General features: G+C 38.8%; 1 protein-coding gene across 2 annotated transcripts in view; it reads right to left on the reverse strand.

Annotated features, from left to right (window-relative positions):
* DNAJC13 (DnaJ heat shock protein family (Hsp40) member C13) overlaps positions 1–8,408 on the reverse strand; it is a 56,936-nt gene extending 48,528 nt beyond the window's left edge. The window contains exons 1-2 of one of the 2 annotated variants that reach the window (XM_084207052.1): positions 8,307–8,408; positions 288–368 (exon numbers count right to left, since the gene is read on the reverse strand). In XM_084207052.1, coding sequence (XP_084063178.1) covers positions 288–355 — 68 coding nt within the window. In that variant the 5' untranslated portion in view covers positions 356–368; positions 8,307–8,408. Of the gene's footprint in view, positions 1–287; positions 369–8,213 lie in introns of both variants that reach the window. The other variant, XM_084207051.1, reaches the window with a different exon arrangement.
* Between the last annotated feature and the right edge of the window lie 18,900 nt (positions 8,409–27,308).

A 27,308-nucleotide genomic window follows, 5' to 3' on the forward strand; every position in this document is an offset into this window, starting at 1 on the left:
TTCAAGAGGCTTAGAACCTGACAAGGCTGAGTGGTCCATTTCAGAACTACACTGCAGTGTGGGAACATAAGCAGAGGAAAGCTAAACCACAACGTTTCAAACCCAAAATTATTCTAGTGAAGATACATTTAGTTCAGACACTGAGCAGCAGGAGCCTTTAGTTCAATTTTCATTCATCAGTTGGATGAAGTTAAAACTATGCAGTTAAATCCAACAACAGAGAGGAAAAATGCCACACCAAACTTTAAAAACAAAAAACCAAAATTACCAAACTTCAAATTACTTACTTTCCCCTCCATGAATGTTTTGTTGTGTAGAAACAAGCAAGATCTCTGTTTTCTCTAATTATATTCATTCTGCGCCAAGACCTGAAAACAAAGGAGACATCCTGTTAGCACTCAGGATTCTTATTTAAAATCAAAATTCACGAATCATCAATATGCCTCAAAATGCTTTGTTTTTAAACAAATTGATATGCTTTGTTTTAAAACTTATGTTTATCAAACAATACACGGACCAAGTTGCACAAGAATTATTAGTTTCTTCACTGCATTTGTTACACTAGCTCTTCCTTAACAGTTTCAGTAAGTTATGCCACATTTGCCATATGACAGTCACTCTACTTTCACTGCACCTTTGCACATTCAAATTCAAGTATATTTTATGTGATCTCCAAAATGCTTTACTCTCAAAAATCCTATTATATAAAATTATTTGAGTAGCCTCCACCTGTAACTCCAGCTAAACCAAAGTCCTACTGCAATTCTGAAAAAAACAGTAAGGAGATACCTGGATACATAGAACAGTTTGTTTTCCAGTCTGAATCAGAACTTGAGGTTGAGAAACTTACTAGCTTAGCATTATGATTGAAGAGCTGACTAAGTACCATTCCTATGCTGTAAAAGTTTAAGCAATCTCACCACTAACATCATGACATGCTTATTTCACACAGAGGGAATATCTATTCCCTAAACACACACAGAGGAATTTAGTGAAACTTCCCCATAATTGCTTGAGTAGATCATTGCTTTAGGAGTTGCTAAGTTCTAAGGAATGCTTCTAAACACTACTATTTTCAATGCCTGAAACAAATGCATGTTGAGTAGTTAGGAAATTAATCTCCCTTTTACTTCACTATGCTGTTATTGCATATACAAGGAACTTAAGCAGACATTCCCTGATTAAGTACAAAAGTAAAGTTGTCACTCTCCATTTACTGCTACGGCATCAACTTTATTTTCAAATGTGTTAAATCAGGCTTCCCTGTAACTGATTGAACACTGGTACTACTCTCAGGTTCACACCAATAACACAGTGGCATCCCCAAAATACCACACATTAACGCTGGTCTGCAAGAACACAGCTTGCCTGAAGCAACTCTCAAGCAACCCAATCCCAGTCAGTACCCCACTAAAAGTTAAATAAAAACCCATTATCTTTTTACATTCAGCTAACTCTGCTTGACTGGGCAAAGGAAAATTTCTTATTTTGAGATGGATGACCTGCAACATTAGCTCATTGCTAATTTCTACCCTCTAAGACTTCAGGTCATTTTCTTTCTGAGCAAAGGCTGTAGCAGTTATGGAGTCATTAGCATGAAGAATGGATAACCTGCTCCAAATGAACTCTAGAGTTCCTTCCCTCAGGTGAAGAGCCAGCACAATCATCACTACCTATTGAAGGAAACTTGAAGTACTGCCTCTGGGAAGAGAGCAGAGCAGTATTTATGTCTTTCAATGACTCAGTCTTCAAGTCAAATTTTCGGAGTTAATATTCCAATGACTCGTGGTGAGTTAAATTCTCTACACCCGGTTTTTGGAAACAAAGTTTTATGAGGGACAGGATATTCAACACCATTATTGCTACTGACTGCTGACATCATCTACCTGGACCTGTGCATTTGATACTGTCCTGACATCCTTGCCCCTAAACTGAAATTACACAGATTTGACAGATGGATCACTCAGTGGACAGGGAATTGTCCAGAGCGTTGCACTCAAGCAGTTGCAGTCAGTGGCTCAATGTTAAAGTAGAGATAGTGACAAGTGGCATTCCTCAGGGGCCAAGACTGAGACTGGCACTGTGTTAAGACCTTTGTCAGAGATAAGGACAGCATACTGACTCTGCAAGTTTGCTGATGACACCAAGCAGTGTGGTGCAATCGACAGGCAAGAGGGAAGGGATGACATCGAAAGGGACTCTGACAGGTGGGAGAGGTGGGTCTGTGCCAACTTCACAAAGTTCAACAAGGCCACATGCAAGACCCTGCAGCTGGGCTGGGCCATCCCGAACACAAATACAAGCTGAGTGGAGAATGGCTTGAAAGCAATCCTGAGGACGATCTGGGAGTGTTGGTTGATGAGAATCTTGACACAACCCAGCACTGTGTGCTCATAGCCCAGAAGCACATTCTGGTATGCATCAAATCAAACTGACCAGCAGGCTAAGGGTGACAATTCTGCTCTGCTCCACTCTTGTGAGACCCCACGCACAGTACTGTGTCCAGCTCTGGGGCTCCCAACTAAGAAGGACCTGGTCCACACCTTTTGGAGTGAACCTAGAGGAGAGCCACAAAGATGGCCAGGGAGAGAGCTGGAGCACCTCTTCTATGGAGACAGGCTGAGACCTGGGGTTGTGCAGCCTGGAGAAAAAGCAGCTCCAGGGAGAACTTAGAGCAGCCTTTCAGTACCTAATGGGACCTACAAGAAAGCCAGAGAGGGGCTTTAGGCGTGTAGTGACAGGACAGAGCAACAGCTTTAAACTGAAAGAGGGGAGGGTTAGGTTAGATCTTAGGATTAAATTCTTTATTGTGAGGATGGTGAGGCACCAGAAAAGACCCAGAGAAGTTCTGGACTCTCCATTACACCAGCCCTGGAAGTGCTCCAGGCCAGGATGGATGGGGCTTTGAGCAACTTGATCAAGTGAAAAGTGTTCCTGCCCATGGCAGTGAGGTTGGAACTAGATCATCTTTAAGGTTCTTTCCAACCCAAAGCATTGTATGATTACTCCTAAAGTTCTCAAGTTTGCTAGGATTAAGAACTGTTATTATTATTATCATGGATAAGAATCAAAACAGTATGCTCTATCCAAACTACACAGATCTTACTGTACAGTAGCACACTTTAGATCTGGTAATTTTGCTTTAAAGTTTTCTTTCAGAACAACATGCCATATACTCAATCTTCATGCCCCCTTTTCAAAGCCATTTTCTTGACATTGACTAAAGTATTAGTAAAAATAAAATAAGAGGCTTATAACAAGACTAGCTTTACTAAGTCCAGGATTAAAAGATCTATTTATCTATAATTCCAGTTTCACCAATACCACACTCCTCTGACCAGCTCTATTAGGTCTCCCAGACCTGACCATCACTTGCTCTAGAGCATTTAAATCAAGATGTTCTCAAGGTTGCAAATATCTACTCCTAATAATACAGAACTAAGAAACATTCATTTATGAGCTATCAGCAGCTTCCAGAAATTTTAACACCAGCATCTAAGTAGAATCAGGATACTGATACTTGAAGAATTGTACCTGAAGTGCAATAACAAATTCACCAGACTGCTTTTTTGTTTAGATGAAAACCACTAAAATAATTTAGCTTTCATCCTTTATTCACTGTGCTTCTGGACAGTGATTGCAACCATCCCTCCCACTGAGGAGACTACCACAGGGGCAATACATGCCCAAGTCTAGCAACAATTAATTCTTGTACACATTTTCCAGCAGTTTAACAGACAGAAAAGGCTAACAATAGCCTAGTGTTCTGAGCTGCTGTGGTAAAGCCCAGCAATTATTTACCAGTTGTCTTTGATTCCACAGTAAGAACAAGATAAAAAAAAGTTCATACCAAAGGCAACAGTATTTTAGAAGACACCAAGAAATTCCTCTTTCTTCACTCATTCCAGCAAAACCAGTGTGGCACCTCTCTTGTACTATCCACAGGGTCATACACTGTAATTTTAGCACCTAAGACAGTATAACCATTGACTTTGCAGAACACATCAGCTTTACCATTAATCAAGTTTAGTCATATTGTCAGTGTAAGCTATAGTGGCCTGCTTAGTTATATATATATTAATTTCCTGAAATAAGACAACATTCTTTTTACCTTTACCTCTTCTTCCTGCATTCAACAGACCTTTAAAAAGTTGCCTGACTTAACACAAAAATTGAGTGAAATTTGTTAACTCACTCATAAGAGCATCCAGGACAATAAGGCACTAACTTGAGCAATCATCTTAATGTTCTGGGGTGCCCAGGAGTAGAGAAGTCACAACTTCAAAGGTTATTCTGAATACTTTGCAGTACAGCTATTGCATATCCCATACTGATGGCTTTTAAAGGTTTGATACTAGAGAAACACCCAGTTGTTCTATTTCCATTGGAGCAGAGGCAAAAACTACCTTGAAGGTAGCAGTAACATGATTTTCTTAGTTGAGAGCATGCTGAATACAGACTGTAGTCAAATAATCCAAGGATTCTGCAGGGAAAGTATTGTCTACAACTTGCAGCTTCTTTTGGGAGCCTAACAAAAGCACTCCCCAAAATCTCCCCTGGATATTTTAATCAGCTTTTTCACAGGACTGAAGTTCAACAATACTTTCCTATTTGGTTCCTGTAGTACTGTAAATAGCAATGAAACAGCTTTAGGGGAAGAGCTGAAACCACATTTTTGAGTGCCTCATGTACCAGAAATAGCAACCCTTTAAACTAAAGGGCCTGAACTGCTTCCAGGACTCCCCCTGCCTCAGAGTTTAAGCTACACAGAATCATAGAATAGCTTGAGTTGAAAGGGGCCTTTTACACAATCTATATTCAACTTGTATGCACTTTCCACTTTTCCAGGATTTCACATTCTTTAGACAAAACTACCATCTGGGAAAACAATCTATTTCAGGAAACTGAGACACAAGTCAGTCTCAAACCAGCACTTGTGGAGTCAGAAGAAAAGCTGTGACCTTGCAGGCATCAAAGCAATGGGCACGGCTGTAATTACACATAAGTTTCCTTCAATTTATTAAATAAAGTCAGAAGTTTGGACATGGGTTCAAAGTTTAGTACAAAATTCAGACCGAGTTTTTTCCTGATTATATTATCCGTCTATTATTACAAAGTCTCAATATCTTTCTTAAACAAAGGTTTAACAAGGTAGGATTCACACAGGATTATTATTCTGTTCCACTGCAGGGAGGAGTAAAATAAATGCTGATAAGAAACTGAAGTTTCTTGGGCAAAGGAGGAAGAGAAATGCAGATAAGAAACTGTGACTTTGTTTTAAAAATTTATTCCAGCATGGCTGAATACTAGTAAGAGTTCCTGGAAAGTCTTGACTGCACAGGGAGGGATAGTCATAGCAAGCTCAAGTGTGACGTTTCTGAGAGAGAGAAGACATGCTATGAGCATAAAAACAGGAACCAACTGGAAAGCAATGAGAGCAAAGCACTTAAAAAACCCCTAGGGTTCTGTTCTGTGGTTCTACATACCAGCCTGCTAGCTTAAAGATCTGGAGCCTGATTTCTAGTCACCTACACCTCTGTAGCTTTAAAGGCATTATAAAAATAAGTGAGTTTTCCTGCACTGAAATGTTTTAGCTGTCTACATTTCAGCCTCTTCTTTCATTGCTGTGGTCGCTATGTAGCAAAGTTTTGCCTTCAGACAGATTCTTTCAAACAAGCATTAACTTTTCCTCTTCCTTGATCAGTACTCTTCTCCTAAAGTACTACAGCCTAATTAGCTGTGGAAACAGATTCCATCTGTAGTGTAGGAACTCCCAGTCCTAAGAGGGGAAAGAGAGAAGACCCACCAAATCCTTAAAAGAAGCTAGATGCAACCTGCCTCAGTGACAGCAGCAATCCCACCTTCAGTGGCCCAGGACAGAAACAGGCTGAGAATTCCAGCTTTACCACTACCATAAATGATGGTGACAACATTAGAGTCCATCCTCCAGGTGACCCATTCCCTCACTGAGGACCAGCATTAAAGATAAGAAAACGTGTTGAAGATTCTGGTTATCTTTTAAATTTATATTAGCATTCTGCTTTACCAGTGAACCAATCTGATTCACCAGACAGGTGAGTATCAGAACAAAAGTATATACTCACTAAGGGAAGGAAGAAAAAAAAAATAGTGTTCCTTTCAGTCATAGTTTAGCAATCCTGTCATATTTCTTCAGAATAATGTTCTGTTTTATTAGTGAGGCAAGGGAGTTGTTAGTTTTTTTGGCACAAGAATATTTTTTGAAGCAAATCAGGAAGCTAACCAGTTGAAGGTTAACACTTCAAGATATGGTTGAATGCGAGCAGAAGAATTATTGAGTCAGTAAGTTTCACTTACTGAGCTTCAAACAAGTCAAAAGCAAAGTCACCTCCACAGTATAAAAAACAGATCTGGCTTTAAAGACCAAGCCTCAGCATATCACTTAAAATCTGGAAATACAAAGTGATTCAGTCCCTCAGGACAAGTATGTGTTTGGAAACTATGAAAAATGCCACATGACACCCAGAGGAGCAAGCAATACATACAAAATAAATCTTTCAAAAAATGTGCTCCAACAAGGCTAAAATACGAGGTTAAAGTTGCTGGAAAGTCTATACCACACAGGGACAGAAATGCAACCTTGTCTCCAAACACTCAGTTATTTGCTGCAAGTGGAAAAAACTGTCAGTAATAACAGAAAGGTGCCAGTAACTTCTAGTTAAGTGTTCTAGCACTTGGCTGCCTATAGTAGACAAGAATTAGACCAAGCTGCACATCTATGAATTGAAGCTGGCTAGAGCCAAGCATAATTTTCACATCTGTAATACTGGTCCTGTTATTTTGATTTTATTCATCAGACTGTTTGTAAACCACCTTTTTTAACTCAATCCTAAAATGAAACTCAAGTCCCTAGTAGTCCCTTCAACAGCCTCCTCCTTTCCAACAGATCTCACTACAGGCAAGTAGCCTATGCAGACAAATCTAATAATCAACAAAAAAAGCCTTCAGCTTCAGAGAATTTAAATTCTAAAACCAGGAATATTTTCTAAAATGCAGTGTTATCTAACCAGTGCTAAGTAACATGAAAAAAGGCAGTTATCTACTGAATTTCATCTACTCCAACCATCACACATCTTACTCGCGAAAGAGCGCAGGAGAAAGAGGGAAAACAAATTTCAGATTACATTAACTTCAAAAGCAGCCACACTGCAGAGATTAAGTGCATTCACAGGAAGTCTCTGAATAAACTTCTAGGTCTATGTTTCCTCCCAAGCAGAATGTTCAAACACTCCCTTAGCTTGAGAGCACCAAGCCGAAAAGAGAAAAAGGACCTCTCCTTCCCAAACTGAAGTGCTAAGACGATATTTTAATGGCCCAGAACTCAGCCCTCAGTAGAGGTACAGCGATGAAGGCACAAGCTTCACACTACTCCACAGAAAATCTATCCCAAAGACTGCTGGCAGTTCACCACAGACAGAAAACCATCCGATATGACTGCCTGTTTTGACTTTCAGAAAACAAAAAGCAAGCTAAAAGCATGCACGGAAGGAAATCAAATGTTCACGAAAAATAAGAGCATTAAGGGTAGATTTTCTGAAAAGTGCATCTAGTTCTGCTCATGCTCTTCAGGCATACTGCGAGCACTCAAAAAAGAAATAAAATCTCATCGCTGTGAGAGCATATCTCCACCACATCTTTCCCACCCTTCATAAATTATTTCCCAAAGCATCTCCTGACGGGTATATTTTGATCTGAAGGCAGGAGAAGGAAAATTACGTGTCTTTTCTTAATGGACACGTCAATACCCTTCTAAGAAAAACGACAAATTCTGCCCGGAGGCTACAGAAGCGGCATCAGGTGCGGGGCATGCCGAGCGAAGCGCCGGGCGGGCAGAGGCTGGAGAACAACCCCAGCCCTCTCCCCAGCCCGGATACAGGAAGCGAAGGCAGGGCTGCGAGCGGCTGCTGGCAGGTACCACGCTGGGGACGAGGGACGCCGGCTCACAGCCCCAGGCCCCTCACGGCTGGGGCGGGAGCGGGGCTGTGCCGGCGGCAGCATCACTCCCCGGGCAGCAGAGCGAGCGCTGCCCCAGCCCCAACCCCGCTCCCGCACAGCGCCGCGGGCCGGGCGCGCCCCCTGCCCGCCCACCCGGCCCCGAGCAGCGCCTGCGACCGTGGAAGGAGGCGGGGGCTGCTACCGCCGCCCCCCTCACCTCCCCCGCCGCTGGGATTTACCTGGCCGGGGAGCCCGCGCTGCCCGGACCTGCCCCCACCAGCAACGCGCTTTCCCGGTGATAAGGGATAAGGGGCACTGAGCGGAGCTCTCACCCCTCTCCCTCCGGCCGGCCGGGCGGGCGGCAGCCGCTACACCGCTCCCGCTGCCTCAGAGCTTGGCGCTGGAGGCCGCCATCTTAGCTCGGGCAGCGAGACCGCCCCCTCGGCGCAGCCGCCGTGCGGCCCGGAGCCGTCATGGGACGCGGTCACCTGATGTGTTCCGCGCTGCCTTCCCCCTTCCCGCCGCGCTCACTCCCTCCCTCACTCCCTCCTTCCTTCCTTCCTACCCTCGCCCCTTGCCCTGCCCTGCCCTGCCCTGCCTCGTTCTGCCGGGAACCGGCATGGCTCCGTGCGCAGGCGCCGCGCCGCCGGGGTGCAAAGTGCCCGTCGCGCTGCCCTTGCGCGTCGCCTGAGGAGTGTCAGTGACCGGTGCGCTCCTGCCCGAGCGTCTCCAGGCCGTGAAAGGCGCGTTGGACAGTTAAAAAGCCGGAGCACGCTGTTTAATTATGCACATTACTTACGTGACTGTAAAAGCAATGTTAAAATGCCACATTAAGGCTGCGGAGGCTGAATCACTGATTTATGTGGTTGGCTAACCACCCTGCAGATTTGTTACGGGACTCAAGCTCCCCGTCGACTTCCCCATATTCTGCACCAGATGTAAGGGTTCCCCAAAATACTGCAAACTACGGCAGCGTTATAACACGAGCTTCTTAAAATGCCTACTGATTGGCATAAATATTTTGAATATTTTAAAATATGACTTGCATTAGAATACCATGGCCTTTCCCTTAAAACAGTGTCATTGAAGTCTGCAGATGAAGAGAGAAATGAGGAAAAAACTGTAAGTGCAACTAACTATCTGGTGAAAAACACCAAAACCACAGGTGTTATTTTTTAAAATATCCTTTTCACCATCCTTTCTACTCTTAAGAAACAGCATGAAGCTGAGTCAGGGGGAGTTTAGGGCAGATATCAGGAGAAAGATTTTCACCCAGAGGGTGCCTGGGCACTGAACAGGCTCCCCAGGGAAGTGGTCACAGCACCAGCCTGGCAGAGCTCAAGAAGCACTGGGACAACGCTCCTGAACACAGGGTGTGACTCTTGGGGTGTCAGCAGGGCTGAGAGTTGGAGTTGATGATCCTTGTGGTTCCCTTCAAACTCAGGATGTTCTGGGATAACTATCTGTCTTATATTTTGCTTAAGATATTTAAATACTAGTCAGACATTCTTCTGTTAAATCTAGTCCTCTGAATCTGGGGCACTGTGATAAAATAGCACTGATGGGAAAATAACATATTACTTTGGGGAAGCTGATTGCTTTTGGTTACAGAACTTCAAGGGAGGAAAAAAAAGATTTAATGTTTTATTAACGTACTAGGAATCTAATTTCAGAGGGAGGTCATATGATTCGGAAGAGTTTCTTTGAGTGCATGGAAGAGTTTTTGGACAGGTTTGGAGTGGTTTCTGGTTTTGCTGATTAGTTGGCTCAGAGGGTTTTTGGTTCAGGGGGTGTTGATTTTTTCTCAGTACTTATTTTGCATTGTTAATATAGGTAAGTAAAAGACATCAAGTAAAGCAACAGCTTGTTAGCTATTTATTACTCGAGAATAAAGAATGACACTTGAATAATGAAATTGATGTAACAAAGTAGTAATCAGTGTTTTCATGGATGGGTTTTAATCAGTCAGCACAGATTATATTTCAGTGTATTTATTCAGCTCAAACTAGTATTTCAGTAACTGTGTTTTCCTCTATTTTTGGACATGCTTTTGCATAAGTAGTGCTATTAAACTTTGGATCTAATGCAAACAACTGATAAAAGGAGGACACAGATTAAGATAAATTTGAGAGATAGTGAAATAATAATTTTGATATTATTCAGAGAAGAAGTGAACAAGGAAGGTGTATTTAATAGTTCTGACAGGAGGTTGTGGAAATTATATTGTACAACGTGGTACAATATCTTTCAGCAATTAAAGTAGACCAGGATTTCATTATTGTCTAACTGTAAAGTATGTGTGAAGTTACCTTGTGTGCAGAAAAAAGTATTCTGGTTTGCTCAGTCTTTTTTTCTTGTGAGATGACACTACTGGATAGTTTTAGAGATAGGATCTCATTTTTCTATTTAACCGAAAGTTTGTGAAAATGCTGGAATGCAAAAATTGCATTTTAAACACCTCAAATTTAAAAGTTTGCTGTTTAAATTTAAAAAGAAAGTGAACAAATCCTCACTCCATTAATGTCAATGGCAGTTTTGTTATTACCTGTGTCTGACACAGGTAGTCTTTTGCCCTTAGTTTTCCCAGTCACTTACAGAGTCAGAAATCATATCAGAGCCATTCTCACTATCAAAATAAGAATAGCAAAACACAGGTTTGATGCCTTCTTGAAAGATAAAATGTTAAATTGCTTCAATCCATTTTGGAGAAGCAAACGCAAGTTCAGTTCTTCCAGATCTTTCAGCTGAAGTACTGCAAATGTCAATATGACCTTGTCCATTTAAATACTTCCATTTGCAAAAGAGTTCAGGCCACCTCCAGTCTAGAGAGCAAGGTCTCTCCTTACCATCCAATTATTGAAATCTGGAAGGAATGAAGAATTCTAGTCCACCACTAAATAATTAATAGTCCACTGGCTATTTTTGTGACCAGCACCTATTCTGAAAGACTGTGGTTTAGGATGGCTGAATTCTCCAAGCAAGCTACAGTACAGGTACTGTAGAGCCAATGCTAAGATTCTCTACAGGAACAGCAAATATTGTGATTGTAAATACAACCTATAAGAGCAGAGATCCTATTACTTTTAAGACAGATATATTGTGGCTTATAGCAGTAAAAAATAACAAGTTTCTACCTGGCCTGCAAGCAGCAAACAATGGACAAATTAGCTCCCCTTCCTAGTACTGATGGTAGGGCAGAATTTTGGGTCATCTGTTTGGACAAATGAGAGATCCATCCTTCCTTGTCTTAGAAGAAAATAAGTTCCTGCTAGAACTAGGAATAGTTACTTTACTCTCTTACTTAACTTGCAGTGTTGGAGGGTGCAGGACCATCCGCTCTAAGGTCAACTACTATTTTTCTGCCATGAAGTTATGGGGATCTATCTAGTCTTCTTAAAGACTGGATCTAAGAGGTACAACACAGCTTAGTATGAATTTAGGATAACTAACAGAAAATATGCTTAATAATTGTAATTTTAAATGACAAAAGAACAGTAATCCCTTGACAACTAATTATAGTACTTGACTGAGAAGGGAGAACAGAAAGATTTTGAAAGGGGGGAAGTAAATGTCAAAGTCCCACACAAATCTGATTAAGAAACATGCCTTTGGAAACCTCTGTCCGTATTTTGTCTCTTTTACTGGAAAATTGTTGTAAATGGCAAAATGCAGGTTACACTGAGGGCCTTCTGGAAATCAGACCCACATTCCTGCATCAGTCTTTGTTCTATTCCTTGTTATCCCAAAGATGCATTAAGAGTATGCTGACAATCTGCCAGCTGTTCAGAGCTCACATCAAATTTTTATGTATCTTGACATATTTTGTCTAAAAATAAATGCAGATAATAACGATAATTTATCTTCTCTGTGACATTTATTAACAGTTAACTTTTGAATGCTCCCCATTAATAATTCTATATTTCCTAATATACTTGTTAAATGATGACTTGTTTGTTATCTTAGCTAATGGCTTAATAATAACTGTAGCCTAAGCTAATTAACTTTGTGATAAACTTTGGTAAATAATTAATAAGTATCTTCAATACAGTGATGCGTACCAATCTGTATTCATATTCATAGCATTCATCCAATAACTCTTCTTCTGTTTGGATAATCCTTTCATTTTGGCATCGGCCTATGTGCAGTAAACACTCACATATTAATTTTTGAGCTCTTGATCCATCTATACTTTGTATAACTTGGTCTTTTTGGTGTGTCTTTTGAATAAAACCTACAAATTATCTTTTAACTCTTTTACCTTCCAATAGATAAGTTCCAATATTAGTTGCAATCCAGTCTTAGTAGTTTATGTGGGTACATCTGGTGTAAGAAAAGTGAATACACCAGATTTGCTTAAAACCTCAGATGTCATTCATAGTAGAAAGAATCTTTTAATGGAACTAAATAGCAATGCACAATGATGTAACAGTTCCTAATGAAATTACACTGTTTAAAAAAATATGTGGTCATTTTTTTTCAAAGGAAAACATAAAGGAGAAATGTATTGTTTATTGCATGTAAAACAAAATAGCAACCAATTTATAGAGTAAGTCTTTAACTACCTTCTCTTTTGACTGCATTTAGTCAGGTTGTTGAAAAACAATCTGTACACATATGTTCAGTGTATGAATAAAATAAAATTATGATTAAAATTCCCATATACTTATTTCATCTTGGGAATGCTTCACCTTAGCATTTCAAGGCTGCTTAAGGTAAACTGTTCTTTGAAATATCAGACCCATTTTGTGATAAAAAGTACTGTAGATGTCCCAGGTGATATTTCTTCCCACTGTTGACACACAGCACCTGCAGGAAGTGCCCTGAAACACAAAGAGGCATTTTAGAAGGAGCAGACACTGAGAAAAGTGAGGGCCCGTGCAAAGAAGAAATTGGAGTTCTGGAAGAGCAGAACTGGCCAGCGTGGTAGGAGTGGGTTTTGCACATGGGACTCATAGGATGGATAAGTATCTTGAACAACTGAGAACGAGACTAAGCAGGCAGCTTCTGCTGTGAGGCTTTGATGTTTGAAAATTTTACTGTGAACAGGAGGAGTGCTTATGTAGGGAGAAGAGGACTTTTTCTCAAGAAAACTGATACAGGCAACTCATAGAAGAGGGAAAACAAAAGGAGAAGATATACTTAGATCTGGCCTAGAAAAACACTGTTAATGATACAAATAGCTGAGAAGAAAGGCTGGGAATGTCTAGGAAGGAGACAGGGATTGATCTGAGGAATAGAATAGGATGATCGGAAGACTCAAATGTAGAAACAAGGAGTGGGAGAAAGGGTTTGCCAGAGCAACAGGCTGCAAAAGACAGGACGAAAGAGGCAGTACCTACAACAGTTTGCTAAACTAGAAACCACAGTTTTTGCAGGATAACTCAGTCTGCTAAACTAGAAACCACAGTCTTTGCAGGATAACTCAGGCTGAAAAAGCTAATGCTCATTTGTATCTGACATCCCCTCTAGTGGATTTCAATTTAGTTCTGTTGTTAGTTATTCTTAATACCAATCGGAGATCTGTGGTGCAGATCTAGATGTGGTATATGATATAATCCCACATCATAGCTATGTGGATTTTTAAAATAAACCTAGAGAATTATGCATTTACATACATAAATAACTATGCAGTATCAACATTGTAAACCCAAAAGTCTTTTGGAGTTAAAAAATTCCAGAAGATTGGGATTGCCTTTGCAAATAATTGCGTGCTTGTATATAATTTTTATCTATGGGAGCTTTGCCTTATTCACTCCACAAGATGAAAGGACTCATTGAATCCACATGGATGCTATGCTGTGTTTTATTCACATTGCTCAGTTTGCTGGCCCAAGATTTATTTAGTGTACACTGTACCAGCTCTATTATTCAAGCTTCAGAATATTCAAGCTTACTAATTTCCATATTGGCATTTCTGTGACATTGTTCAGTACACTGAGTACTCCAGAAACATGAATTAATTTATTTTCTCAGCATCCCTCTGCTTCTAATATTTTACTAGTTGAAAATACATTAATGTTTCTTTTTCTGTGTATTCCCGTGTATAATTTTCAAGTATCCTAACACAACCTTTAAAGATCACATGTTTTTTAGCAAAAGCACACTTCTCCTGTTAAAAAAAAAATGAAATCGCTATTTGATCTCTCCCTGTGTCTTTTTATAGACATGAGAACAAAAACAGATGACAGTGTACCTTGCAGGCTTATTCAATGTATTGATCTGTGTTACAGTGTGACATGTCAACTTTTACATGTCTTATGTATTTTAGTACATGCTCCTGTCTTATAAAATTCACCTACTAAAGATATTGCATTGTCAATTTCATTATCAGTTTATTTATTGAAAGTTGATTTTTGTGGAAAGTTCAATTTAAATGCTAGTGCAGGAGTGGGAATGCTATTAATTTGAGAAACTGGATATTGACAGAGTGGCTGAAATATATATTCAGCAATTAGAGTAAAAATAAAATAAAATAAAAATTAAAATAAAATAAAAATAAAATAAAATAAAATAAAATAAAATAAAATAAAATAAAATAAAATAAAATAAAATATTTAAGAAAAGTTATTTTGAACACTGAACTATTTCAGGAGCACAGTGAATTAGTGGGACAGTAGGAAAATTCAGTCATTGGAATTTTACCAGTTTTTTGGTAAACCAATTCTACTAATTTTTTGGTGGAACTATTCAGAATCACAGGGAGATTCCTGCAGTGAAGGTGTTTAAATTTGGTCATCCAAACCAAAAGGGCCTTTGAAAACCAAGCAACAGGTTCCTGTTGCTTGCACAATAGAGTTTTCATCATCAAGTGTTATGAAGGAGTCACTTATACTTGATTCATCACTGCAGCCTGTAGAGCAATAGGGGAAAAGTAAGTGCTAATTCTCTGATTCCTTAGTCTGGGGTCAAATCCCAGAAGCAGAAATAAATGAGATTATAATGCCCAATGGAAATAATTGTGGACAAAACAACAAACAGGAATTATTCACCTTGCCCACAGTGTCTCAGATGATCCTAAAAGTCTTACTATTTTCAGAGGGCAAGAATGTTCTTAAGCACATCCAATTTCATCCAAATTTGTTCATGAAGCACAGAGAAGAACAGAGGAAATTATGATATCATAACTTGCAGACCAAGCTATTGAAATTATAGCCTTGTGAGAAAGAATGTAATCATAAAAAATATTTAATTTTTCCTTTTTTGTTTTTTTTTAGCTTCCTATAGTCCAGTAGTATACTCTTTACAATTTAGAATGACTGCTAGCTGAGAAATGCGTAACCATTTATGGATGATACAGCTGTAAGGTGTTATCACAAAAACAAAAAAACATTTTGTTGCCTAATAACATTCCTCAACTCGAATTAATCCGTGAATAGATCACTACCAATAACAGCAGCAATGAAAAGGCTTCTGGCTGAAAGACCTAAGTTGCATAATATGGGAAAGCTGTGTTGCTTTTATAACAATTTAATCTCAAGCATTCCCTGTATTATCTGTTAGAGACCACCCCCACCCCAATAATAGCTCACCCTATATGCGTGATCCACAGCTGGAACATATTTTCATGGTGGATTTTACCAAAATGTATTTTGGTTTCATAAACATCCTAAAGTAAAACAGAATGCAATTATCGGATTGCTGGAAGACAAAAAATTCCACGTTAGTTCAAGTGCTGTTTTATTGAGCTGTGTTCAATTTCTCAAAGCATTCAGAAATTTTATTATGAGATTACACCAGGCACCCCTAGCTCCAGCACCATAGCGCAGAAAATGGGATGCCCAACACCTGCTGCTTCCTACATTTTGGATGCTATCCAAATCACTATCCAATCACTACCTAATCCTGTTCTCCAAAGAAACCCTTTACAACAATTTCAAAACTTAGTCTTTGTGTGTGCTGGTTTATAGTATTCACATCTTACTAGGATACTTAAGCTGCTCTCTCCCCATCCCCTGTCCCTTTTTTGCTATGTAAAAATGAAAATTAACTATAATGACTTTCCTTTCAGCTCACTTCAGTCCGAATGTGCATAAGTCATCAGTGATGGTATTTCAGGCTATACTCCTTGTATAGCTTTTCTTTTTACAAGATGTGTAGCTTTACATCTTGGTGTAATTTCCCTCAGCAAAGTGTGGCACACAAAGCCACCCTGTCCCTGCATGGCAGAGCTGGCATGTCACACACTGATGGCACGTGATGCATCTGATTTAATTGACATTTGAACCTGAAACTCCTAAAGGAGCCAGGAAAAGCCTTGATTCTGGGAGCTGCGCCTCCTCCTCCTCAATGCAGACAGATCTCAGATCTGAGAGGTCACACACAATTACCCTGGAGTCCTCGACTCTGAATCTCCAAATAACATTGTGGAGCTCCTGAAGAAAAATAAAGTGATTGAACCCACAGAGGTGGGTGGTATTCCCTATAGGCATATTCTCACCTTTATTGTTCACAGGCAAGAGGTCTCATCATTATGTGAGAAATGTTTTAATATCTCTGCAACATCAGTGATCGCTAGTGCTGGTCTGAAGGAGGGTGGGGAATATTCCTAGGCAACACACCCTCTCCTTGGAAGAAGGCTCAGAAGAGATGGGCATAGGTGCTTATAAAGCCTGTGTTATGAGCTATTTAGAGTGGTAATCAGATTACATACACATTAACAGCAAAAGGAGGGTGTAGCATATTCTGCAGTAATGCTAAACTGCATTGGAAGCCTTGGACATAGAGAAGCTGGTACTTTGCCTTTCCCCCATTATTGAATGACAGCTACAATGTAACATTGCTGGACACAGTGAGTCAGAAAAAGAGCATCAGTCAGCATGATTTTCGGCTCTTTCCCATTTCCTGTAATAAGCAGAAGCAGTACTTTGGAAATTTCTGTTTTCTTTTGAGTTGGTAGATATTTTTTCTTAGATTGTTACAGTTTCACCTTCATTTTTCCTTATGCTGTTGCTGGTTTCGTTTTTCTCGTTATGACCAAATCATTGAGGCCCTTACCAATTTCTCAGTCTTGCAGGGATACTGGTATTTTAGATTCTGGTGTTGAAAAAGTATTTCACCCTTAATATCCAGATCACTGGGTCATTTGGCTGAATTAATGGAAAGAGAAGTAGATGAATGTGAGAAAGCACAAGCAGCAAGGCAGAAAGTTAACAGCAGTAAGTTAACACCCCTTCTAGCATCCATTGCAGGCAGTATGTTATCCATATTATCTTCCCACTCTTTTTGCTTTGCTTTGACACAGATCGTGACCATCAAGTGGTATATAAGGCATATGCTGTTGTTTTTAAGCATAAGCATATGGACAGTTATGTAATCTTATTTAGTGCTACTTTGTTTTTTTGACCAAATTCCTCTGAACTTCTGCTGTCCTATTTTTAGTGTATGGTGGAGAGGCACGTAACAAAAGAAGCTCAAATATATTCTGATTTATACATCTTAATTTGTGGAAAATACAAATTATTATGGTTCTATACTAGTAACCAGTTTTGGATTATATGAATTAATCAGCTTTTTGATGAATTACTTAACAGTGAAGTGAAATTAGCTAATGTGCTTTTTGAATTTGTTGGTCAGCAAGTAAGTGCTATCCACTCGAGAAGAGGGTAGACTAAGTTTAAAAATGCTTGAATTGTCCTTCAATAGGGGCGATGTTATAACACGCATGAAAAGGACCATGTTCACTATTATAAAATCACAGAATTCTTTTGTTTCTGCTTCTGGTCTGAATTGCATTTTAAGAGGAGGAATATCGTCCAATATAGGAAAGTCAAGAATAAAATTCATGAATATATAAGCCAATTTTATAATTGCTCAAGCTTTTTACTGATGGTTTTCACCCACAATATGCAAAACAAGGGGTTTGTTAGCAAAAAAGGCACTGAGCCTGTTTGTTTTTTTACTACTGATCATGTTCAAACTGTCTTTTTATGAAGAGGTAATTATTTTCATAACACCAGATATGCTGATTAATTATTTCAGTGTGAATCTTATAATCTGAAGTGACCTGACCCTTACAAAAAAATTTTCTTTGCATAAATAAGATTGCAGTTAAGTAAGGTATAGAATACTCTATAGAGAAATGTACTATAATTGAAGTGTTAGCTTATTGTATTTGAATAAACTAATATTCTGGTAGTCATTAAGAGAAAATGAAACATTTAATGAATTCATCTGCTGTTATTTTCTTATGTAAAAATGACTAGCAGTTACGTCTTTGAATAAAATTTGGTTTTCTCTCTGACCAGTGCTTAGAGAGCTGGCACACCCAGTTTTTTAGGAAAACTAATGTAGCTTTTGACAGAAGCACAAAATGATGACTTGGCACATGGCAGACAAAGGACAAACTGTTCAGTTGAGGCCCTAAATTTATTTCAGTGCAACCAGTAAACAGGGGCACAGCATGGACTTTGCTGATTAAAAGCAGAATTAAAAAGCCTGAAGCTGCATTTGACGGTGTTCCAATTTGTAACCAGTTCAACACGTGGGATTCTGTTTCCTTTTACTTTGTGGCTTCCGACATCCCTATGCAGAATATTACTGTTTCATTGTGGGTTTGTGTATTTTCTTCTCTCTAGGAGAATTTATTTCTTCCTCTCAATTTCCTAGAGAGACTTAATACCCCCCTGCCCAAAATCTGAGATATTTGCAGCTTACCATAATGTTCCTTCTTTCACTGCTCCTGCCTTTACCATCTAGCAGGACCTAACTCTTCCAGCCTTTCTTAGGTGAGTGCTCTCAGTGTGAGGGATCAGAGTCAGTGGAACTGTGCATGTGTGATGTACTTATCCCACAGGTGAGGATTTCCAGGAGGTGCCTTCAAGGCAAGTGTTTTGTATATCTTCACATTTCCTTTGCTATTTTTATCTCATACTTACCCTTGTGTGTCCTTTCTTCATGTCTTCTCTGAATGGGCTTCAAGCAGAATTGCTCTGTACTGCAGGAGGCAACACAAAGTTTATTAACTTCATCTACCTCAAGAAGTACCTTTTTAAAATGTGAATACTACTATTAAAAGCAGTATAAATCTGTTACAACAATAAATTTGCTTACAGCATATCACTATTTTTTGTACTTATATTAGTACAAGGTCTTGAAGGAGAATTTGGAAGTGGGAATTTCCTTGCCATTAATTATTTCTCAAATTACTACAGCCTTAGCCATTAATAACTTGGGGTTTTAAAATTTTTATGTTGTAGATTTTCCCAGAATTAAAAGTATACAAAGTTTCAAACTTGCTAGGCCTTGAACATCTGTTTCTAGAACAAGCATGTCTTTCCTTGGTTTCGATAGAAAGCTTGTGTCTGCATGTGGCAACAGCATTGGACTTCAGATAACAAAGTGTTGAAAAATCCCCGGCTGAAATTCCCAGTGTTAGACCAAGTGGCCAAATACAATGGGTCGGATTCATCACTGTAATCAACAAGAGGTAAGAAAATGCTGGTGGAAAGTGTGTGGTCAGCATGGAAATTTAATATAGCACAGCTAGGCCTGTAATCAACAGCAAAATTATCAAAGATTTTTTCTGTGTTCTTCCATTTAAGGTGTCTGTTGTATTAGCTGGCTATGGGAATTAAGCACAGATCAAGATGCACACAGGCTAACAGAGGTCAGAAAAACAGTCATCTTCTGAAGTTTTGCCTTTGAATATGACTGAGTAGAAGTTCTTGTCTGTGAAAAAGACGACCACAGGTTAACCCTGAGCCAAGTGTAGTGGTGAAGTTTGGTATTTTCTGAGACAGCAAGATCTGTTCATTTTACACTAACTTGCCTATCAACTTTCTGTATGTTATCTAGAAGAAAATTGTTAATATCTTTTCTACTCCTTTAAAAAAAAAGTTAGTTCTGGAAGGGCAGAACTGAATTTTTACCATCCAAGATGTTTTTAGCTTCAGGTTCAGAAGACTCAGAGTGGGCTTTAAACAAACTTTCTTATGAAAACAGGATTTCTTACAATAAGTGGGAAGCTGCAAACACCAAGATCTTGTCTAAGCAGTAGGTGGCAGACTGCTCCCAGTAATCCTTAGGAAGATGTGACAGCCCTTAATGCCCACGGGGCTGTAGCTGAAGGTTATGAGAAGAGAGATGTAAAGGTGGGGAGACTCCTAGGGTTCAAGCAGTCTTCCTAATTTCACAGAGCATGCCAGGGATGCTCGAGGCAGCACTTACCAGGCGAGGGGATATTGCTCCCCCACGCCCTGTTTTATCAGTTCCTAGAGTAACTGTGGCTGTTACCCTGCCCTGCAGCAGCTGGGTGACCTCGATCTTCTTTTGGAGGATTTGCCACTGTTAAGGGAAAGCCAGCGCTGTCATGGCTTTGACACCTCTGCACAACAGTATGCCTGTAGTTTTTTCACCATTTGGAAATCCCTTTTAACTCCAGAGACCCCAAAGAGTTTTTTAACCGAAATAGAATTATCACATGGAATTATGTCTGAGGATGTCTGTTACACCACAGCCTCTACTGATCTCTACATACACAAAGCAGTTTCTGAACAGTACCCAAAAAGCTGGGATCCAGTCTTTTGACAAAAATTCTTTTTTGTGCTTACCCTTACCTAAATGATGTTTAGGTGGAACAAATCTTTTCTCTTTACAGCAGATTTTATTTTGAATTTAAATTCACCTTGAAGGGTGAATGCCCTGCTGCTGATAATTAATGTTCTTAAGGATGCACCTTGTGCCTTGGCTTTTGTCTCATATGTTTCATTTCAAGAGAAGCCTGTGGTGCTTACACAAACTGCCTTCCCCATCACACTTGTTTGTCATGCCATTGTTTTGCTGACTGTCAGACTCTATCTAGTGTATACCAAGACATTTAATTACCCACCTAGAACTAGGCTCTTGTATCAAAGTAGATGGCTGTCCAGAGACTGCTGGAAACCACACAATCCAATGGTTGGTAAACACTTGGGGGAGCTGCCCATCCACTATGCAAAAATGTTGGGTAGTATAAAAAAATGTTGGAAAATAAAGAAAAAATAGATTTTCATACTAGGAAAGGCATTATGAAGGTAAAAAATTACCAAACATTATGGAATTTGTGTTTTTATTAGGATTATGCTAATTTTAGCTGCTTCTATATTTAAGCTAACTCTTGAGACTGATCCTTTGGGCTCGGCTGATGGTTAGTGGGACATCCCATGGATATGCAAAATCAGAGTTCTTTTGGGTTTGCTTTCCTGCTCAGGGTATGCTACATTTCTACTGCGTGCTTTGGCTAGACTAAGATTATGCCATTCATCTTCAAGATGCTTTCTCTTGCTTTTATCTTCCTTAAAACATGATAGAATTTCTTTAGAACTCATACATGATGAAATATATATATTTTCTGAGTTCCTTTCTGTGTGTCATGTTAGCTTGCTATCAGTTTTACATTAGTTGCTTAGTGTATAAATGAAAGATTGATTTGAGAATGGAGTGTTGTCCAGCTATGCAAAGTTCCTCTCCTTCCTCCCTTCTATGCACTCTTTCAGACTCCGGGGAAATCAGGAGTGATCTTGTCACAGAAACATTTACAAGGGCTCAGTGAACATGTAAGCACATGGTGGAAAACAAAAGCGTCTCTGAAAAGAACAGAAAGAGTAACTTCAGGACTTCTTGACAGAAGAGCCCATTTTCAAAATTTTTATATTTTATTATTAGAAATCTCCCAAACCCCTGCCTATGACCATTCCTATAGTATTTCCACTTTTCTTAGAATTTGCATGAAACATTTTTTACATTTACATGTAACATTCTTATGCTCTGCAATGCAGTTCATTTAAAGTTTTTCATTGTTATTTCAGGATACACAGCTCTTTCTTGGATAGTCAAGACCTATCATCATCAAGAGCCTCATATTAGACTTTGTGTTTTCTCTGATGACAAATATAGACTACATTTTAAAAATACATCCTAAACCAGAGAGATATGTCATTATAAATAATGCGCTTAAGAAGAGTCAGAGGATGTCTGCATTCTCCAAAGTGGCAGTTATTTCATTGAAATAAAGGAGAAAGTTTGTTTAGAATGCTCAGTCTGCTTTGATAATGCAAGCTATGGTTATGAAAATCTCCTAACATTTTGTTCAGTTACTTGTTTGAAGCATCAGGTGAATAGCTATTAAGTGATTATACTCTGGCCTGCAATTCTGCAGGATTTAGGATTCATTTTAGGGCTCGAGTCAGGCAGGCATTAATGACAACAGCGCTTCACAGTGAAGAGTGGTCTTTACAGAGGGTTGGCATTCAAACCATAGTGAAACTTCAACCAGACAACCATACCAATCAGCCCAGCTAGTGTTTTTATTTATAGTATTGATATTACTGATGTATGGTCAGAAAGGGCGAGAGATAAATCAGCAGAGACTATGCTTGGTGCATACGGTGAGGTTCAGTGTGGTAGTTAGAATGAGGAGCCAAGGGGATTAATGATTCCTTTGGTTCACATACATGGCCAGATATTTTTGTCATTAAAATATGTAAAAATACAGTATGTATAGTACTCACTGTATTGTTGTCCTTCACCTCTATCCTATAACTAAACCAGAGGTGAGAGAAATAACTTTGCAAGAGAAGACAACTCAATAACTGTGCTGGATATGGGCTAACCACAGCATTGCATGGTTTAATATAGCCTGTCTTTTTCAGGTTCTTCTTTCCAAACATTTAACTGAGTGAAGTGAAAATTAGGTCTTCATTTAGCAGAAGGAGACTTCTATGTGTTTATTTGAAGAGTACTCCAGATTACTGTTCTTTTTCATCCACATCTTCTTTTACCGTGAAAAGAGGAGTCTGGTTGTTGTGGATAATAGGTTAATAAAGCTATCTTCCACCACCATATTGCAGAGGATACAGAAGATTCTTGTGTACAGCTACTTGTATCAGTAGCAAATGATCTCATCTAAATACAAGTTTAATATGCTATGTCTGAATTGTTCATTTGACTGCCCTGGAGGAATCGACCTGCACTGTTAAAGTATTTCTTCATATAGATTCTAATGAAACAAGTGAGAAACTCTTATACAACAAGTATAACAGTAATTCACTAATCACATCTATTTTCATCTTAAATGTGCATGTTTCAAAAATTCTGAACAAGGTGTAGGCTTCAGATCTGCTTCAGCTCTTGCTCCTTCCTGAAGAGCAGCCAAGAGAAACTGCAACAATGCCTTAGAATGGAAAGAATGAAGGAGCTCCACTTCCAAGAAGTACTGGCACTATGCTCAGACAGCTCAGTAGTTGTGGGTATTATGGAATTTTGCTAGTCTGCCTGTAATTATTGATCCAAATGCTGTCAACACTTGTATTTTAGAGAATGGAGAGCTTACCTATTTGGATCTTAAATTACAGTCCACATTTATTCTTATCTTCCTAAAGAAAAGACTATGATCAGACTGCCTTTTACAACTTTTCTTTCCATAGTTTTAGCTTATAGGTAGATGAGCTAGGAGAATTGCTGTGTCCTCTGAAGTCAAGGGCTCACTGTAGGAAGTGAGCAAGAGATTTAGCTGCTGTAAACAGAGCACAAAGAAATTACCTTTTTTTGGACATGCACATGACTGCAGCTAAATATATACAGAGGCAAAGCCAGGACAATTTCTTTTGCCTCTATCTACTTTGAACTGATAAATGCCATTATTCTACTCTCTACAGATTTTTTAAAAGACCACTGGAACCTCAGTCTGCAGAATGGAAAAAAATTGATAATGCACTGAGTCTCAGGAGAAAAGGTCGTGTCATTCTACAAGAGATGTTAACAGAAATTAGCAAAACAGGACTTAGTGTTTTAAACTGTTTTTCCAACTCTACTGATGTCCTACACATGATCTTGCAGGTCTTTCTAGTGCTCTAATCCCTTTGAAGGTAATGTTGCCTAGTCACAGAAGAGACCATGTAATGTAATAATTCAAGTGATATGCTATTATTTCAAGAGCAACTCATGTTTATCTATTTGCGTATTAATACTTAGCAATTTCTGATGACGAAACATTAGTGTCTAAATCAATAAAGTTAGCTGTTTATAGGTGAATGTTCATCTTTCATCCCCATCTCTATAAGAAATACAATAAGGAATACAGTAGTTTTAACTCTTTCATGCCAAGAATACAATCCTATGCAGTTTTGCTGACACCACCTCGGCGTGGATTGGTATGGGCCAAGGTTATGTGCCTAAGAAGAAGTATGTTTCTAGTCTCATCATCACTCTTAAATTCCAGCACAGTAAATCATTAATATTCTTTGTAGAGCAGAAGTTTTAGCCTTTGTTTTTTTCCTGGCTGAAACAATATTACTCTGGAAGTCAGATGCCTATTCTGTGCTGACCCACTGTGTTCAATATTCAGGCCTGTGAAAAAAGAAGTTCCCAAATAAAATCAATTCAGTGAGAGGAGGTTGTTGCTGGCTGAGGTGAAAAGTGCTGTGTGTGCACTACTGTCTACCATAGGCACCAGAAAACCCTGCTGCAGAGCATCTAGTTGCTACTGTAATTATTGTAGAGACAGATGATGTCACTGCTAGAGGGCAAGTTGAAGAGCTTCATGCCATCAACTTTATTTGTATCGAAGCAGAAGTGATGAAAGCTCCATTGTTTTCCAATAAGATAAAATGGCAAATGTTGAATTTTTTCTTTAAAGTACTTTATTGCAGTGCCACAAGTTGCTTGGAGACAAGATATTTTCTAATCACAAACAGTCTGCAGATTATACTAAGCAAATTGTAAATATGGCTGAAAAAAAAAACAAACTATGAACTTGTCTACATGACATGAACTTGTTCACTTTTACTTCACTGGAGAAATTTTACTTGATTTAAACACAGCAAGACAAAACATCTTTCCTTTAAGTGAGATTCAGGGCCTACTTTACTAAGTTATTATATCTTTAATGTACCATCTGAACCTGTCATTACATTCTCTGTAACTTGTGTTCACTGGATCCTTTCTAAAAGTGCATATGCATTTTCAAGTGTGACTCTCTCTTAACAGAAAGGTGTCCCTACAATAAAACTCCTTCTTGAGAGGTCCTGCTGCAATAAGAATTGCCTTACCTTTTGAAATTCTTTGTTACAGCTTTGCCTTGGGCAGCATAAACCATACAAGATGTCTCAGACACTTCATATTTTACTTTCTGTCTGAATCTACTTATTTTTGTAAGAAGCAATCTTGGAAAAATATGTCCCATTCTGCTTCTTGAGGAGTGCAATTGACTGATTTTGTAATATTTCAAAACTGGTTCTTACTGCACATTAACAGTCGATACATCTTCATTTGTCAAGCATCTGACTTCCTCTAATAAGAAACATAATTTATCCTTAAGTGGGTACCAGCAGCATTGTGGAAGTGGTAATGCAGAGCTCAGTATCAGGTAACCACTGACTGTGTATATATTTTTATATATATATATGTATGCACATACAAGAGCCAGGATGAGTTTTGCAGTTTGTTCTGAACTTTCTCCCACCTTGAGTACACTTCTAAGAGTAACCAAGCCAACTCAGGCTTGTTTCCTAGAGCTGTTTTAATACATTTGACTGAAATATACATAGTCCTTCAAGTTTTTACATGGGGATAAAAATTACTAGTTACAAGCTGAAGCTTGTACATCTAAACTATCTGATTTAGGGACAGCCTTTCATCTTTTTGACAGCTTTGCATCAACCTGTTATACAATAAAAATCCTGAACATGTAAGACTCAAATCCACCAGTTGATTATGATATTTCCTAAAATAGATAAAATGGAAATGTCATGGATACTACTAAAAGCTTTTTACTGAGTGAAAAATAATTTTCAAAAGGTGGACACTTCAGTAGCTGAAGTTATTACTAGAAATGCAATGTTTGGGAAGTGCTATACTCCCACAGCATTTGTTACTCTGACTTATGATATTTAATATCACTATATATAATTATATCACATTTCAGCTGTAATATTGAGGGCTGATCTCTAGATCACTATCTCAGTAATAGCTTACTGAGGCTCCTGGGCTCCACATTGCAACCCACATTATGTGAGTGAAAGTCAGTCCAGAAGCAGTGTATTCACATTGCTGTGATGCTATGTCTGAGTTAAGCAGCTCCATCTCTCAGCTTTCTCTCTTTCTGAATCTCAGCAGGACACATCAGCTTCGGCACTTTATACCTGTTGGGCTGACCCTGCTGTTGGCACCTGTTTATGTGGTTGTCTTGGTTTTTAAAGAGACTTCTCCAAGATACTGTAATTCACAGTATCCTCTGCAGGACTACAGGACGAAAAGGTCTTGATTCATTCTTGCATATGACAATAAGCAGGACTTTATACAGCAATATTAGTGCTTGTTATGCATATAGTTTGTGACACTCAAGAGCAGTTACAGAAACACATTCCCTGACATTAGAAGCTTACAATCTAAACAAAATAAATTGCACAGAAGAGATCAACATACAAAAAGCAGAATAATTGTTTTCTTACTTTTAGTGTACATCTTGCTAACATATAGTACTGTGAACAGAGCAAGGAGTTAAAGGAGTTATTTAAGATAATAAAGAGAGTGGTAGCTTGAGGAATTATTCTAAGAGTGGCTCAAAAAATGCAGAGCAATGGATCATTCATGACTGAGAGCTGAGAAAAATAGGAAAACAGTGTAGCAACCGAAAATAGATTTTAATATATTTACCTATCCATATTATTGAAGTTACAGACACTGACCAAGATGCTGTTGCACTAGGCTTCTTGCTTGATGCCTGGATATGTGATAGAGATGATCCCAGTTCTACTAATTTCAGTAAGAGCTATAAAGATGTAACTCCTTTAAAAAGCAGGCTGAAGACTTATTAGCTGTAGACCAAGGTCAAAACTCATGCATAAATTTGCATTAATAAATGCAGGAACAGTATGTTCAAATGCTGGTATGAGTCTTTTTCATACAGTAACCAACTTCTGCTCACTAAAACTATTTTCCTGTGCATCAGCAAAATAGCCATTTATAGGAAGTAAGGTAAATATTACAGAATGCAGTTTTGAAGAAAGGCTTGTTGAGAAGTAGAGGGCTAAATGGTAATAGGCAATATTAAAAAAAAAACATAGGCAATAGCATTCCTTCACCCCAGTGGTTGATATAAGATTGAGTAATAGTAGTAGTAGTAGAACAAAGATATCAATTGGAGTAATTCCATCCATCCAGTAATTCCTGAAATAACATATTTCTACAGTATTTCTCACTGCAGATGTGTAGAATTTTAGGCCACAGATACCTCAGTTGTTCAAGTTTATTGAATATGCTTTGGAGATTATTTTGACCAGAGCAAACTGATGGGTATCAGCAACTTTAAGTATTCCTTGATGTGTAGCTGCTCTCGCTTTCACTTTTTAACCTCCACT

This window comes from Fringilla coelebs (assembly GCF_963513975.1).
Source record: "Fringilla coelebs genome assembly, chromosome: 1".
In the NCBI taxonomy this organism is placed as follows: domain Eukaryota; kingdom Metazoa; phylum Chordata; class Aves; order Passeriformes; family Fringillidae; genus Fringilla; species Fringilla coelebs.